The sequence below is a fragment of the Cydia splendana genome, chromosome 19, assembly GCF_910591565.1.
Source record: "Cydia splendana chromosome 19, ilCydSple1.2, whole genome shotgun sequence".
Lineage (NCBI taxonomy): Eukaryota > Metazoa > Arthropoda > Insecta > Lepidoptera > Tortricidae > Cydia > Cydia splendana.
This window is the reverse complement of record NC_085978.1, coordinates 5401259-5417184: the sequence shown is the minus strand read 5'-3', so window position 1 is coordinate 5417184 and position 15926 is coordinate 5401259. Positions and strand designations below refer to the sequence as shown.

The following is a 15926-nucleotide window of genomic DNA, read 5'->3' as shown; positions in this document are numbered from 1 at the left end:
TATGTCTTTTATTTTGCCATGAATAAAAACGCATTCTATTCTATTCTAACCTCCTGAGACCCAGAAGTAGTTGTTTTGATTTTGAATTTAGAACCGTTATTTACAAAATTCAAGTTCAAAAATTTGTACGCAGGCTAAACTAGCGACCCGCCCCGGCTTCGCACGAGTAACCAAAACCTTAACAATTTATACTTAAACCATCCTCAAGAATCACTCTATTGATAGGTGAAAACCCCATGAAAATCCGTTCAAGAGTTTTTCAGTTTATCGTGAACTGGGCGCGGCGGGGGACTTTGTTTTATAAGATGTAGTGATGTTTCAGATCGGTGTGCCGTACCCCAACACATTCGACATGGCAGTAAAGGAGAAGATGAAGTACAACGACAAATACGCCGCGCAAAGAAAGCTTCTGTCCAGCCGGGAATGGCTCCGAGTTCAAGCGTACAGGTAACATTTGTGCATTCATCTTTGAATAAAACTTCTGCAAGAAATTGGGCTGAACTGAACCTATCCGGCTCGAAGGACCAATGAAGATATTGGGAGCTGATTTGCTCATAAAAACGTAGAAGTCTTACAAAATACGTGCAATTTTATTCAATAGACATGTGACAGAGATTGGCAGAGAAAAATTATTAATATTAATTATATAAATATATAAAAAATATAAAGATCTGGCAATCTTAACTAAGGAAGAGTTTTCACTAAAAAAGCATTCCACGGGCTGTGACGTGCCAACGCGTTATATTGTGTGTATTAGGACTTATTTTTCTAGTCATACTTTTGAGTATTTGTCAGAGAAAAAGGAACTCGTACCAATCCTCATTAAATTCACGTTTGTACGGGGCAATGGTAGACAACTTCATGGAATACTCCTAAAAGGTGTCAAGTTCCCTGGTATCAAAATCATGAGAATTATTTTTAGGTTATTGTTTTACTCGTAGTGTTATCTATGGGTCTTAGCTGCCTGATAATTGAAGCGTTCTTTTATTAAATTGAGAAGAGATTGTCTGGTCAAATAAGGACATCTATTATAGTCCGACAAGAAATTGTAGAAAATTATTGTGGGCGTACGTAAAGTTGACGAAAATTATAAAGTGAGCCGATCTTATTCAAACATGTTTGAGAGATCGGCTTTACAAGTCATAAGGGTTCAGAAATATTTCAAAATTGAATTCTATCGCTTTAAAATAAAGTTCGAAATATATTCCCTCTGCCTTACAAATGGTTAACTGTCACGTTTTTGACGTAAACATGGCAACAATTTAGTATGGAATTGTTTTAGTTGTATTTTATTTAATTTCTACTATTTTATGTCGCACTATAAATGATTTCTCTTGTGTAATTTCGTCAGGGCGTTGAACCAGGCGGTGGGGCGCTGCGTGCGGCACCGCGGCGACTGGGGCGCCGTGCTGCTGCTGGACGCGCGCTTCCAGGCTCCGTACTACACCCACCACCTCTCCAAGTGGGTCAAGGGCTTTGTGAGTACAATCTATATATTTTTCACATCACCTAATCAGAAAATGGATTTTTCTTCCCTGCTAGGAGGGATCAAAGTGGCACTTTTCTGTTCAAGGACATTTCATTGCCAGTATAAAATATTAATATAATTAACTATGAACATCGTATGTGCAGCCTGTCAAAAAAGAATAGAAATTAAAAAGTGGCAACACTGTAGTGTCAACACTAAGATTTTTTATTTTCCTCATAGTTGATGTGAAAAGCAGTATGTGTCACACGGTATCAAAATTATTACGTCTTGGGCGTTAACACTTGAATCCCTCATTACGCTCAGGATTCTACAATAGAATCCCGAACGTAGTGAGGGATTCTATTGTAGAATCCATCGCTTCATTCGGGATTCAATGTACGCCCTTGACGGAAATATATCATTTTGATCCCTTGTAACTACTATACCTACCTCCACCTTACAGGAAACCGTAGGCAAATAACACTAGTTCGACCCTACTCAGTGTTGTGTTCCTACCGGTGAGACTCCTGTTCCTGACATAGGCTACGGAGACTGCTTACCATCAGACGGGCCGTATGCTTATTTGCCACGGAAGTAGTAATAAAAAAAACAAGATTTAATACGTTAGGAACACCCCATGTAAATATCAGCGTCATTCGATGAATTATCAACCTAAAACAATAGAAAACATGACGTCTGTTTGTCAGGTTCGGGTTGGTCCATTACAATAACACTTAAGGGGCCCACAGATTACCAGTTCGCCGGACGATATCAGCCTGTCAGTTAAACGCAAAATTTGACAGCTTCGAACAACTGACAGGCTGATATCGTCCGGCGAACTGGTAATCTGTGGGCCCCTTTAGAACGCTTACTGGAGCTAAAAAAATTAACCAATATTTCTAATTAAAAACTCCAATAACCTTGAACTGCATACGTATTACGTTGTTCGAACATTCTAGCGCGCGGTTGTTTTATGCGATAAACGCAGCGTTGAATGCATGCGTTAACGGAATGTATGAAAAATGACAATGCGCTCACCGCTTCGTTTACCGCGTAAAACAATATAGTGGCATTAGATTATCTGATATAAAATGTAATTTTTCCTACACTCCTTTGATCGCATGCGTTCAACGCTGCGCTTATCGCATAAAACAACCACACTATTTAATGTCAGCGTCAAACGCAGGTATTTTATTATATTTTTGTAAAAAATACTGCAATTAACTATAGTAGTTTGTATTACAATGGATCAAAATTATATATTTCCGTCAAGGGCGTACATTGAATCCTGAATGAAGCGATGGATTCTAAAGTAGAATCCTGAGCGTAATGAGGGATTTAAGTGTTAACGCCCAAGACGAAATAATTTTGATACCGTGTGACACATACTGCTTTTCACATACGTACACGTACTTGCTTCGGCAGTACATATACTAACTATGAGGAAAATAAAAAAATCTTAGTGTTGACACAATTATTATGTTTCTAAATATTATTCAAGCTAAAAAAAAGAATGCAAAAAATAACAAAAACGGTGTCCTAGAACAGAAAAGTGCTACTTTGATCCCCCCTAGCCTAGCAGGGAGGAAAAGTGCCACTTTGATCCCTCCTAGCGGGGAAGAAAAAGCCTTTTTCCGAATAGGTGATGTGAAAAATATGTTGTTATATACAGCTGGGCAACAACCACCACACGTACGAGAGCCTGGTCAACAGCGACCACAGCCTGGAGGATTTCATGCGAGGCATGACGCTGCGGGATGAGGAAGACTGAAACGCCCTTTGAACGGTGTATTCCCATTTGTCCCCGCCGGGCACAGACGGGATATAGGTGTTTTCATTAACCCCTCTTTACATGTTTTTTTTATTTTTGCCCGAAATTAATATTATGTGTCACGTAATTGTTTGCTGATTCTGGGAAAAATAGTAAAAAAAATTAACATCGATTTATAGTGCAAAATCAGTGCTAGAAGTTGCATAGGCTAAATCATATTTATGTAAATAAATAATATTCAGTAAGATATATATGAAAAATCGTATAAGACAAATACATATCGTATAAGAGATATATAAGACAAATACAAAACCCGAAAAAAAGGCCCAAAATCACATACTAAAAATCATTACCCTCTGGCTTTTTCCAGGTTTTCCGACATTTCGTCTTAAAACAAATGTAATTTTTATAAATTCAAATACTGCGTAAATTTATGTAAAAAATCAGAAAATGGATTAGTGTTGAAAGTTGACAGTCTTAAAAATAAATATCAATCACCTCCGAAAGCACCTTTATTTCATAGGACAATGTTATGATGGGAATTTCCATCACCATGCAAAGAAGGGTTAAATATTACAAATCATTCCCTTTGAACGACACGCCCGTCTGCGACGCGTCATCGTAAACCTTTTCGAAAACTGAGGTTTAGGATATTGGGCTGAAGCCGCGCGTGTCTGGGCATTTTCACTTAACCGTGTACCATTAACGGCCGGTTAGCAATCGTTACAAAACTGACGGTCAATGTCAAATCCCATACATTTTGTCAGTAATGTAACGGTTAGACGTTACTGAAACACGACTTAAGTCGCGCTTTAAAGTGCAAGTTAAAATGAAAATGTCCGTCTAATGATGTCTTTGGTGGTTAAAAATAATTTAAAAAGACAAGAAATTCTAAAATTGAAAACACTTTGCACACCAATGAAGTCACCATTGTGAATTCATTCAATTATACAGCTCGCTGTCCATTTTTTCGCGCCTTTTTAGTGGCTGAAATGGTGGGCCAGATTATATACGATAGTTACAATCCTGTAAACCTTAAGTGCCATCTTAAAACACCTACGGTCAATGTGGCTAATTCCGTCATAGGGACTATTCCGTCCACGAGCGTGTATTTCTTTGATTATCAATCGTAGGAAAAAACACCATTTGTTTTTGATTGCTGAAACTAAAAGCAATCGCTGCTTTGTCGACGAAATTATCAATGTTGTTCGTTGTTCGAGAAAAACGCTAATGGACGGAATAGACCCTATGACGGAATTAGCCACATTGAATTTACTTTAAAGTCACAATAGTAAAATAAGAGAACACGTATTGCGGTAACGTTTGTGAAAAATAAAGTTTCACAAGCGATCTCATACAAAAAGAATGTGTTTTCACGCAAATTTTCAATGTAGACAAATCTTTGTTTCAAATCAATTTTGTTTTTGAGTTGAATGTTAGAGGAAAAAATAATGTCACCTCTCCTAAAGAAAAAGTTAGGGTAATTTTGTTTTTTGAGTAGTTTGTTTTGTGTGTGCTATATAATAGCATACCTAAACATAATTTTAATTTTATAAAATGTAAATAAGGTACATAGTTGTAAGTTGATTGTAATCATTCAATGAAGTTTAAAAGTTGTAAACGAATTTTTATTACAATAAAACATGTTTTACATACATTGTTTCTCTTCCTATAAAAGATAGTTTTCAAACCCTGAATAAAAATTGTATACTGTGCAAAAAAGAAATCCATGCTATAAAACCTGAAATTTAGGTACTTAAAGAATGAAAAAAATATACATACTATATTCAAGTATATTTAATAGTCATAATTAATATTATATTAACAAAGGGCGTTATCACAGTATTGGTATTAAGTATAGTATTCCTAATTAAACTAGTGGAGCTCCGGAATCGTCATCGATGTGCGCTGAAAATAAATAAACGTGACTTGAAACTTGTTTCAGCTTTTCACTAAGTACAATTCTCTCTGGACTAACTCTGGACCGAAATCAGTGCAAATATATGAGCCCCACATCCCAACGGAAGGTAACAGGATAATAAGTTTTTGGCAAACATTTCAATCTTTTATCGCTGACTGTACTTTTCTTTCCACAGGCAACAGATACTCATCGAGACAATTCTAAAAACCCCAAACACAATTAGTTTGCGTTGCGTTGTTTTATCACAGAGTTACCATGGCTACTTCCTGTCTCCATCATCAGATCAGCTCGATGCCATCATATTATTGTATTATCGTCCGGTTTACATATGTATGCAAATTTTCAGCTCTCGGAAATCGGGAAATGGGTCAAATTTAACTTGCAATACTTGATTACAGACAGACAGAAATTTGCTATATGACGGTTTTCGGGGGCGATAAATCGATCTAGCTAGGTCTTATCTCTGGGAAAACGCGCATTATTGAGTTTTTATGTTTTCCGAGCAAAGCTCGATCTCCCAGATATTGTGTTGTTATAGCGGCAACAGAAATACATAATCTGTGTAAATTTCAACTGTAGCTATCATGGTTCTTGAGTTACTAGTAGTAGGGCTTACGGCGATATTTACATCGAAAGCTGCATTTTTGGCAGAAAGCAAGCCGCTTTACTCAGTGATACTAGGGACCAATCTGAATGATTTTATCCGAGGAAACACAGATTTCATTCACTAGAATTCAAGATGGCGGACCTTTTTCAAAATGGCGGCTGCAATATTTAAAAAAATTATAGACACAAAACGGCTGCACCGATTTTAGTGATTGATATATCGATCAATTCGTATTGACACTTGTAATCGAATAAAAAATATGGCATTTAAGAAATTAAAGATGGCGGCCGAATATTAAGAAAATTGTGTTTTTTTTCTTTAATTTTTTTCCTTCTAATGAAAATAACAACTAAATATTCTATAATATGTTCACATATTCTTACATTTAAATGAAACCTGATAATATTATCTGCAAAATAAAAAAATAATCTTAACAATCCGTTGAGTAGTTTTTGAACTATACGCATTTCAAAAAGCGCGTAACTGCCGTTCGAAACGGCCCGCTCGCGCGGCTCGCGTCAAAACTGAGAACTTTGATGATTTAAAGGTAAAAAAAGAACTGCAAACATAATTACTTTATTTATTGAGCTATAAATAAATAAATAAATTGTATTTCTGCTTATTATTTGTGACCATCACGGGAAAAGGTATAGCGGCTGGCGCTTACGTCGCTTAGCACCGCAATAGTATTGGAGCGGCGTTAATAATAGCGTAAGCGCCATCCGCCCTAAGGTACCTATACCAGTGGGTTCAAATTTATTCCTCTCTATCATCTTTGCCCGATGTGGTTGAACTGAAAGAAAAGAAAATTCATATGAAATCAGATCAAAATATACCTAATATAATTAAATTAAATATATAGAATGAACTACGCCAAACTGTCCCGCCCCTCCAATACTATTTCAATGTGTGTAGTATTGAAATAGTAATGGAGGGCGGGACAGTTTGGCGTGGTTTATCTATAAGTACCTTTTGTTTTTGCAAGTGCTGCATTGCACTGTGCAGGGTAGACCCACCCTCCGACACGTGCTGCGCATTGTTTTGCAGCCTTTTTTACAGCCGCAATGGTCCAGGTATGATAATTCACGCCACATCGCCCTAGCATCAGACCATTGCTATTCCCAACTGCCATTAGATGACTTCCAACCCCAAGAGGATGGCAATGGCACAGAGGCATCATCAAGAATAAGGGCATATCACCCCATAAGTGGCCTGCTTGATATGTGAGACGGAGCGCGTGTTTATGTAATGCTGCCGATGTTGGTGGGATGCTGGTTACCAATTTATTTTTAGTAGCAAATAGCTCCTTGCGTACCAAGTTGTCCGACGAATGTGATATTTGTGGGTCATATAAGTAGCAGGTGAACTTTTACAGCACAGCCATGATTTCTTCAGGAAGGCTTTGTAATGGCTGCGATATTTCTTTCAAAGTTGGTGTAACTTCAGGGTGTAACAACCACGTTTTGAAGCAAGACTTCTTTCCTTTTGTATGGAAGTAAGAAGTAGTGTCACACCCTGTAGAGGCGTTCACGCCACGAAGAGCGGTTGATCTGTCAGGACCCAAAGTATTTGCTATTTTATGAACATCGCCATAACGGCGTTTATTTGCAGTCCCAGTTAGTAGCCATAACTCTTGCAGGCCACTATCAATTGAAGATTGATGATATGATATCAATAACACCAAAACATCTGTATCGGAAGATCTAATCAAAATACGCCTAATTCCCTGTTCTGCCTGATCTTTTGCGTGAAGTACGATGCGGCCATCAGCTTCTTCCGCATGTGTTCCTATTCATAAGATCAGGCAGAACAGGGAATTAGGCGTATTTTGATTCGATCTTCCGATACAGATGTTTTGGTGTTGATATCATATCATCAAACTTAAATTGAGAGTGGCCTGCAAGAGTTATGGCTACTAACTGGGACTGCAAATAACGCCGTTATGGCGATGTTCATAAAATAGTAAATGTTTTGGGTCCTGACAGATCAACCGCTCTTCGTGACTTTCACGCCTCTACAGGGTGTGACACTACTTCTTACTTCCATACAAAAGGAAATAAGTCTTGCTTCAAAACGTGGTGGTCACACCCTGAAGTTACACCAGCTTTGAAACAAATATCGCAGCCATTACAAAGCCTTCCTGAAGAAATCATGGCTATGCCGGAAAAGTTCACCTGCTACCTATATGACCCACAAATAGCACATTCGTCGGACAACTTGGTACGCAAGGAGCTATTTGCTACTAAAAAGAAATTGGTAACCAGCATCCCACCAACATCGGCAGCATTACATAAACACGCGCTCCGTCTCACATATCAAGCAGGCCACTTATGGGGTGATATGCCCTTATTCTTGATGATGCCTCTGTGCCATTGCCATCCTCTTGGGGTTGGAAGTCATCTAATGGCAGTTGGGAATAGCAATGGTCTGATGCTAGGGCGATGTGGCGTGAATTATTATACCTGGACCATTGCGGCTGTAAAAAAGGCTGCAAAACAATGCGCAGCACGTGTCGGAGGGTGGGTCTACCCTGCACAGTGCAATGCAGCACTTGCAAAGGCAACTGCACTGCAAAAACGAAAGGTACTTATAGATAAACCACGCCAAACTGTCCCGCCCCTCCATTACTATTTCAATACTACACACATTGAAATAGTAATGGAAGTTAGTTTGGCGTAGTTCATCTCTATATATTTAATTTAATTATATTAGGTATATTTTGTTCTGATTTCATATGAATTTTCTTTTCTTTCAGTTCATCCACATCGGACGAAGATGATAAAGAGGAATAAATTTGAACCCACGGGTATAGGTACCTTAGGGCGGATGGCGCTTACGCTATTATTAACGCCGCTCCAATACTATTGCGGTGCTAAGCGACGTAAGCGCCAGCCGCCATAACTTTTCCCGTGATGGTCACAAATAATAAGCAGAAATAGAATTTATTTATTTATTTATAGCTCAATAAATAAAGTAAATATGTTTTCAGTTCTTTTTTACCTTTAAATCATCAAAATGAGAATTTTGATGATTTAAAGTTTTGACGCGAGCCGCGCGAGCGGGCCCTTTCGGACGGCAGTTACGCGCTTTTTGAAATGCGTATAGTTCAAAAACTACTCAACCGATTGTTAAGATTTTTTTTTTATTTTGCAGATAATATTATCAGGTTTCATTTAAATGAAAGAATATGTGATCATATTATATAATATTTAGTTGTTATTTTCATTAGAAGGAAAAAAATTAAAGAAAAAAAACACAATTTTCTTAATATTCGGCCGCCATCTTTAATTTCTTAAACGCCTTTTTGTTTATTCGATTACAAGTGTCAATACGAATTGATCGATATATCAATCATTAAAATCGGTACAGCCGTTTTGTGTCTATAATTTTTTAAAATATTGCAGCCGCCATTTTGGAAAAGGTCCGCCATCTTGAATTCTAGTGAATGAAATTTGTGTTTCCTCGGATGAAATCATTCAGATTGGTCCCTAGTATCACTGGGCAAAGCGGCTTGCTTTCTGCCAAAAATGCAGTTTCTTTTCGCTAAGCTCTATCACTATACAGCCTGGTGAGAGACAGACAGACGGACGGACAGAGGGGTCTTACGTTTTTACCCTTGGGGTACGGAACCCTAAAAAAAAGGAAGAAGGCAGGTAACTCACTGGTGAGTGCAGTCGACGGTCCGTATATGGCGCTTCAGATGCGAGATCTGCTGGAAGGCGCGCTGGCAGATGTCGCACGAGTACGGCCGCTCGCCGGAGTGGAACCTAAGAACATTTTGTTATCTTTATTATTATACTTAACGCAAAACTAAGTGGCGAGTCCGGTCATAATGCCATCTCTTTTACTCTTGGTTGGTCAAAGGAGAATATTGGTCTTAACAAAAGGAGATAGCATTATGATCTCAGTCGCCAGTTGGTATTGCGTTAAGTATAGGCTATCAACGTATTTTTGGCGTAGCTTCATCTGTTTGTGCTAGTAACGCCTTCAACGCAGAGTTTTGCGTAATATTCCCTATTGGCAGGGATGCGAAACTCCTGACTTCGGGCAAACTCGGCTCCGTTCGGCTCAGCATTGCTCCGAGCAATTATTAGGGTTGACACAACTTGACAACCCTAAATAGCAGAAAAGGATAATGCCATATATTAGAAAGGGACAGCATGACCCTGAACCGCTGTCAAACTTCGGTTTTGTAGGAAGTTTCCTTTCTGTACGGTAGTACTATTACTTATTCTGTGCTATTGGCCCTTACGGAATGCAATGTGAAAGCGAAGTTACTTTATCGAATCATAATGCATGTGAATATTTAAAGGGGCCCACGGATTAACAGTCCGCCGGACGGTATCGGCCTGTCAGTTGTCTGGATCTGTCAAAATTTGGTTCTAACTGACAGGTCGATACCGTCCGGCGGACTGTTAATCAGTGGGTCCCTTAAGGTGAAAGTAAGCATGCATACCTGTCATGTTTCTGCAGGTCGCACTGCTTGTAGAACCTCTTGCCGCAACCCTGTCTGTCGCATTTGTACGGCGTCAGCTTTTCGTGGTCGCGCTCTACGTGGTTTTTCAACTGCAAAAAATAACAGACATTAATAAAATAAATAAATATTATAGAACTGTGACGAAGCCTTTATTTTATAGTACATTACATACGTCTGAAAACTAATAAGCATTTAGTGCGCCCGAGATAACCACCAACCTTCCACGCCGCGTCGTACACCTTCCCACACCCCGTGCGCTCGCAAGGGACCTGCCGCTTGGGCCTGCGCTCGTGCGCGGCGCGGTGCTTGTTGAGCGTGGAGCGGTAGCTGAAGCGGAGACCGCACGAGCGGCAGCGGTGAGCACGTAGTGACGGGTTGTGAGTCGCTAAAACATGTAACGTAGGGTCAGACACATTGATTGCGCTCTTGAAAGCCTTTTAACGTTGACTGGTTGTATGTACTACATTCTATGGTTAAGGCCTTGGTACATTGCGGCTTTCCCATCTGTGACGTGATAAGAAGCATATGATATCAACCGGTAGCCAAGGTCTGTTTAGTCTTTAAATATACCGTCGAACCATAATAGATGAACAGAGCTCTCCATATGTTTTAGTAAAAAACTACTTAAGTAATCATTTGATTGTTTTGGCAAAATTACGATAAAATGTTAAAATTGTGATATGAATATTCAAATTAAATAACTTACCTTTATGCGACTTATAATTTTCCTTCTTTTTAAATACTTTATTACACGTTTGGCATATAAATAAAGTGCATTTCTTTATCTTTGGCTTTACTAAAACATTTTCCTTGTTATCATTAGGCACTTCATTATTGAGTACAGGTTCTTCAATTTTCACTACAATCGGCTCATCTATGTGATAATCAGTCTTATCCAGTTCCGGTACTTCTGGTGCTCTCTCTTCATTATTTTCAACTAATTCAACTCCTATATTCAACATATCCGTCAACTGTTCAGCATCTATAGCACTGTTTAAACTAATTATAAACGTGTCATCATCCTCCGTTGAAACGTAATGAACGTTATTCTCGCCAATCAACTGATTTAAATTAGCCGCTAGATTTGTACTGGCTTCTAAATCTACATCACTTTCAAAAATGGTCGCACATTCGTTAACTGAGACCGGTGGATTTTGTACAGGTTCAGTCTTAGTTGTCTGCGGGACTGCATCGGAGAGCACATTCATTATATCTTGATCCATACTTCTCCCGTTATCAGCGAAATCGAATAGAATCTCTCCATTTTTATCTCCGTAATCCATATCATTAGTATTCATGTTAAATATATGTGAGGCTTGGAAGTTGTCTAAATCTAAATCGTTATAAAACAGTTCATCATCAAGACTGTGCAACTGATTCATTGCTTTTAAGAATTCTACATGCATTAGGTTATCATTGTTATCTTGTATCTCGTTCTGGTTGTAGTTGAGGATGTTGTTGTGCGAGAGGGAGAGGTAGTCGTCCTCGGCGGCGAGGATGTCGTCGACGATGGTGTCGAGACGGTTATGGTCCATGGTGAGCTGCACGTGGGGCTTGTCGGGCTCCACCGTGGCGGGGGGGTTGGTGGCGCCGGGAGGGTTTGTGTGTTGCCTGTAGAAAAATATAGGAACTTATTTATTGAGGGTTTGTAATAAATGCCACCCTCGTAATGGCTCTCTAGTTAGGGTTCCGTACCCAAAGGGTAAAAACGGGAACCTATTACTAAGACTCCACTGTCCGTCTGTCTGTCACCAGGCTGCACCTCATGAACCTTGATAGCTAGACAGTTGAAATTTTCACTGATGATGTATTTGTTTTGCCGCTATAACAACAAATACTAAAAAGTACGGGACCCTCGGTGGGCGAGTCCGACTCGCACTTGTCCGTTTTGTTTATTTATTACAGGCACAGTTGGAATCTTGGTTAATCGAACCATATCGTAAAGTTAATGTTGGATTATAGAAAGCTACAAGTCACAAAAGAAAAAAAGAAAGAAAAAAAAAGTAGAAATAGAAGAATAAATAATAATAATATAATATAGTAGGAATAGAGTAGAAGTAGAATTTACAAGTCTCAAACAGCAACACTGCTCATAACGCCCCTCGCGTTTTACGCCTGTAAACTTGCATTTTGTAGCTTTATAAAAAGCAACCTGGTCAACATTTTACTCTGTAGGAATATTGCTATTATATTAAACGCAGCCATCAAACCACTGGCCCAATATTACAGGGTTCTATATTTCACTTTTATCAAACTGAAATTTGAACATTATCATAGTGACATTAAGTCGAATTTCAACTATCTTGAAAATGTAACATAGAACTTTGTAATATTGAGCCAGCGAAATGGAATAGGCCTTAGTAGGCCTTTTCCATTTCGCTAACAATAACTGAATAATGCCTGACATGTAATATTTAAAATATTATGAATAAATGTCTATGTCAATTACCTGACGCAATGTTCTAATAAAGCACTCTTGTACTGAAACATCATGCCGCACACTCTGCAGTGGTTCTTCCGGACTTTGGGGTCCACAATTATGTTGTTCTGATTTTTGGGGCACTTCACACTGTGCCTCTTCATGGATGCCAACTGAAAAATGTGAAATCAGTTTAATTCTACTTTTTCTAGCAACACAGTAGACCTTATGTGTTAGCAATAAGGGTTATGAGTCAGTTAAAATAGTGTGGACATTAGTAGGTTTTACCAAACATTATCTTCATAAGTCAAAAGTTGACATTGGCAAAATTCACTGGCATATAAGTATAAGCTAAGAGTAAAAGCCATTAATGGAAAAAATAGTAGGTTGAATAGATTACGTCACAAATCTAATATCTAATAGGGACTAGTGTTCTGAAAGTAAAATGACAAAATGTGAAGTAGGCTAGTGGCTTAGAGCATTTAATAACTGGAGTCGCCTTTAAGAGCTTACTCCTCTGCTAAGAAACTTGCACAAATGTGCAAACTTTTGTATGGACTGACATGTCTATCTGTACGTTACGTACAAATCATGTAGAAATAGCAATACATTTGACGTCCCCTCCCGCGCAGAAATCGGCAGACTGTTTCGTAAAGAAAATGACAGTGATGACGTCTCTAGTTACTAAATGCTCTAAGGCTAGTGGTAACCACATACTCTACCAGTCTACCTTAAGGTAGACTAGAAGAGAATGCCTTAAAACATAAAGTTCATTTTAAATATGATGTGTTTTCTTTTGTGTAGTAAAATTAAGTAAATAACAAAATAGTAATGAAAGTATCAACCGCAAACACAATATACATGATGAACCTTAGTGTTCAATCAGTAAGCTGTAATGAGCAGGTTTCATACCTGTTTATACCTATTGCCGCAGCCTGCACAGCAGTAGGGCTTCTCGTTGGTGTGCGTTAACATATGCCTCTTAAGATTACACTTGTCTTTGAAGTCCATCTCACATACTGAACAGGTGAATTTCCTTATATCTGCAAAAATAATTTATACATTTTACATTTAATCTTGTTTTTAAGGATGTTTTGTAGGTGTATAAAAAAAAACTATATTATAAACAATATTCTTACTGCTATGCATGTCTTTATGCCTCCTTAAATCAGATTTTTTATGGAAAGCTTTTTCACATTCATCACATTTGTGGGGCCTGAAACAGAAAAAAAATGAATGGGCTGATATCTGTTAAATACTTATCCAGTAAATAATATTATAGTATATCACCACAACACTCAATTGCCCTTTTTAGGGTTCCGTACCCAAAGGGTAAAACGGGACCCTATTACTAAGACTTCGCTGTCCGTCCGTCCATCCGTCCGTCAGTCCGTCCGTCCGTCCGTCTGTCTGTCACCAGGCTGTATCTCACGAACCGTGATAGCTAGACAGTTGAAATTTTCACAGATGATGTATTTCTGTTGCCGCTATAACAACAAATACTAAAAACAGATTAAATAAAGATTTAAATGGGGCTCCCATACAACAAACGTGATTTTTGACCAAAGTTAAGCAACGTCGGGAGTGGTCAGTACTTGGATGGGTGACGGTTTTTTTTTTGCTTTTTTTTTCGTTTTTTTTTGCATTATGGTACGGAACCCTTCGTGCGCGAGTACGACTCGCACTTGCCCGGTTTTTATTCATGAACTCTTAATATAATATCCATAGTATGTTTTATGTTTGTTAAGAGAGTTGACATAATAATATCGGTAAGAAGCTTATTCTAATCTTGGAAATAGAGTCTTACTGTTTTTACCTGTACTCCAAATGGGTGGAGAAGAGATGCTGCTGGAGCCTCCATAGGGCCTCAAAAGACAGGCTGCAGTGCTGGCATCGCCACACTCGCTCCAGGGGCTTGTGGCTGAGACTGTGCTTCATGAGGTGCTGCTTAGTGGCAAACTTCTGGTCCGGGCACTTGTCTGAAATACATGTCACACACAAATCAATGTTTATGGCTTATTAAAGTAATTTGTTAACTCATTCTCAAAGTGTGCTGCGTAGACCCCTAGGCAAAGCAAAGCCTCTATTAGGGCTCCACGAGAACCACTGTGTTAACTAATTAAATAGTTGTGCGTTCTGTTTATGACTTCAATTTCAAAAAACTAAAACAAACTGAGCCATATGTCTCTTTGTTCATCATCATTTTCCTCGCGTTATCCCGGCATTTTGCCACAGCTCATGGGAGCTGGGGTCCGCTTCGCATATGTCTCTTTGTTATTAGCAGGTAAACGAATCCAGGTAATTACATATATAGCAATAACGTACCACAGACCCAAGCATTGCCCTTGGAATGTATTCTAAGATGACCATAGTACTTCTTAGCATTGTCAAACTTTTTCTGACATATCTCGCAGTGCAAGGTGGCGGGGCCGTTGAGGTCGGGCTCCTCCAGCGGCTCGTCTGGTGACAGGAACTGGGCCAACACATCGTCGTGCCCGAGCAAGCCGCTGTGTGAAGGCAAGCTGGAGTGAAGCTCCTCATAACCACAGTCTGGATTCACGTTCTTGATATTTAGCGCCAATTCAGCACTCTCGGAATCTACAAACTGAGCGAGATAAATGTTATTAATGATGACTATATAGTCGATTGCATAAAAAGGAAACACTACTTACTGGTAGACTAAAGAAGGATAGCGTCGAATCCATAACTTATTCTTGCAGCCACACTTCGTTTAAATATATTTCTCCCTATGAAGCATATTACAGGTTTTTTTTATACACCACTTAATAAATAAATAGAAATAAATTCACAACAATACAACAAAAATGGTGACTGACTGACTGACCTGACCTGACTGCTGACACATATCAGTGAAAATGTTGCCAGATGAGCGAGCCCCGGGCATAACATAAATTACAGGTATAAAAGTTTTTTGCACGACCGTAAAAGCCGTAACAGACTACTGCAACGCACCATGACCGTGGTGCGGTCAAAATATATTTTTCTCGCTCTAACTTATAGCTATAGACGGTCAAGCTAATCTTGTCAGTAAAAAAAGGCGCGAAATACAAATTTTCTATGGGACGATATCCCTTCGCGCCTACATTTTTCAAATTTGCCGCCTTTTTCTACTGACAAGATCTGCTTGACCAAGTATATTATATCACGTACGGCGGCCATACCACCTTACACACTACTATCGTTACGTGAGATCGCGGTGCAGTGTAGTAGTCTGCTACGGCATTAACTAACGTAGAACATCG

General features: G+C 38.9%; 2 protein-coding genes across 3 annotated transcripts in view; one reads left to right on the top strand and one right to left on the bottom strand.

Annotated features, from left to right (window-relative positions):
* Window positions 1-4712, top strand: part of LOC134800167 (Fanconi anemia group J protein homolog) — a 106978-nt gene extending 102266 nt beyond the window's left edge. The window contains exons 17-19 of one of the 2 annotated variants that reach the window (XM_063772644.1): window positions 323-447; window positions 1352-1478; window positions 3141-4712. In XM_063772644.1, the coding sequence (XP_063628714.1) occupies window positions 323-447; window positions 1352-1478; window positions 3141-3239 (351 nt within the window). In that variant the 3' untranslated portion in view covers window positions 3240-4712. The remainder of the gene's footprint in view (window positions 1-322; window positions 448-1351; window positions 1479-3140) is intronic. The other variant, XM_063772642.1, reaches the window with a different exon arrangement.
* Window positions 4713-5011: 299 nt separating this feature from the next.
* LOC134800172 (zinc finger and BTB domain-containing protein 24-like) lies at window positions 5012-15496 on the bottom strand. Its single transcript, XM_063772651.1, has 11 exons — window positions 15336-15496; window positions 14989-15268; window positions 14480-14642; window positions 13803-13879; window positions 13576-13706; window positions 12694-12836; window positions 10951-11855; window positions 10463-10629; window positions 10224-10333; window positions 9430-9534; window positions 5012-5147 (listed from the first exon to the last, which is right to left on the bottom strand). Exons 1-11 carry the CDS (start codon window positions 15366-15368, stop codon window positions 5135-5137), a joined length of 2127 nt encoding a protein of 708 aa, XP_063628721.1. The 5' UTR covers window positions 15369-15496; the 3' UTR covers window positions 5012-5134.
* Between the last annotated feature and the right edge of the window lie 430 nt (window positions 15497-15926).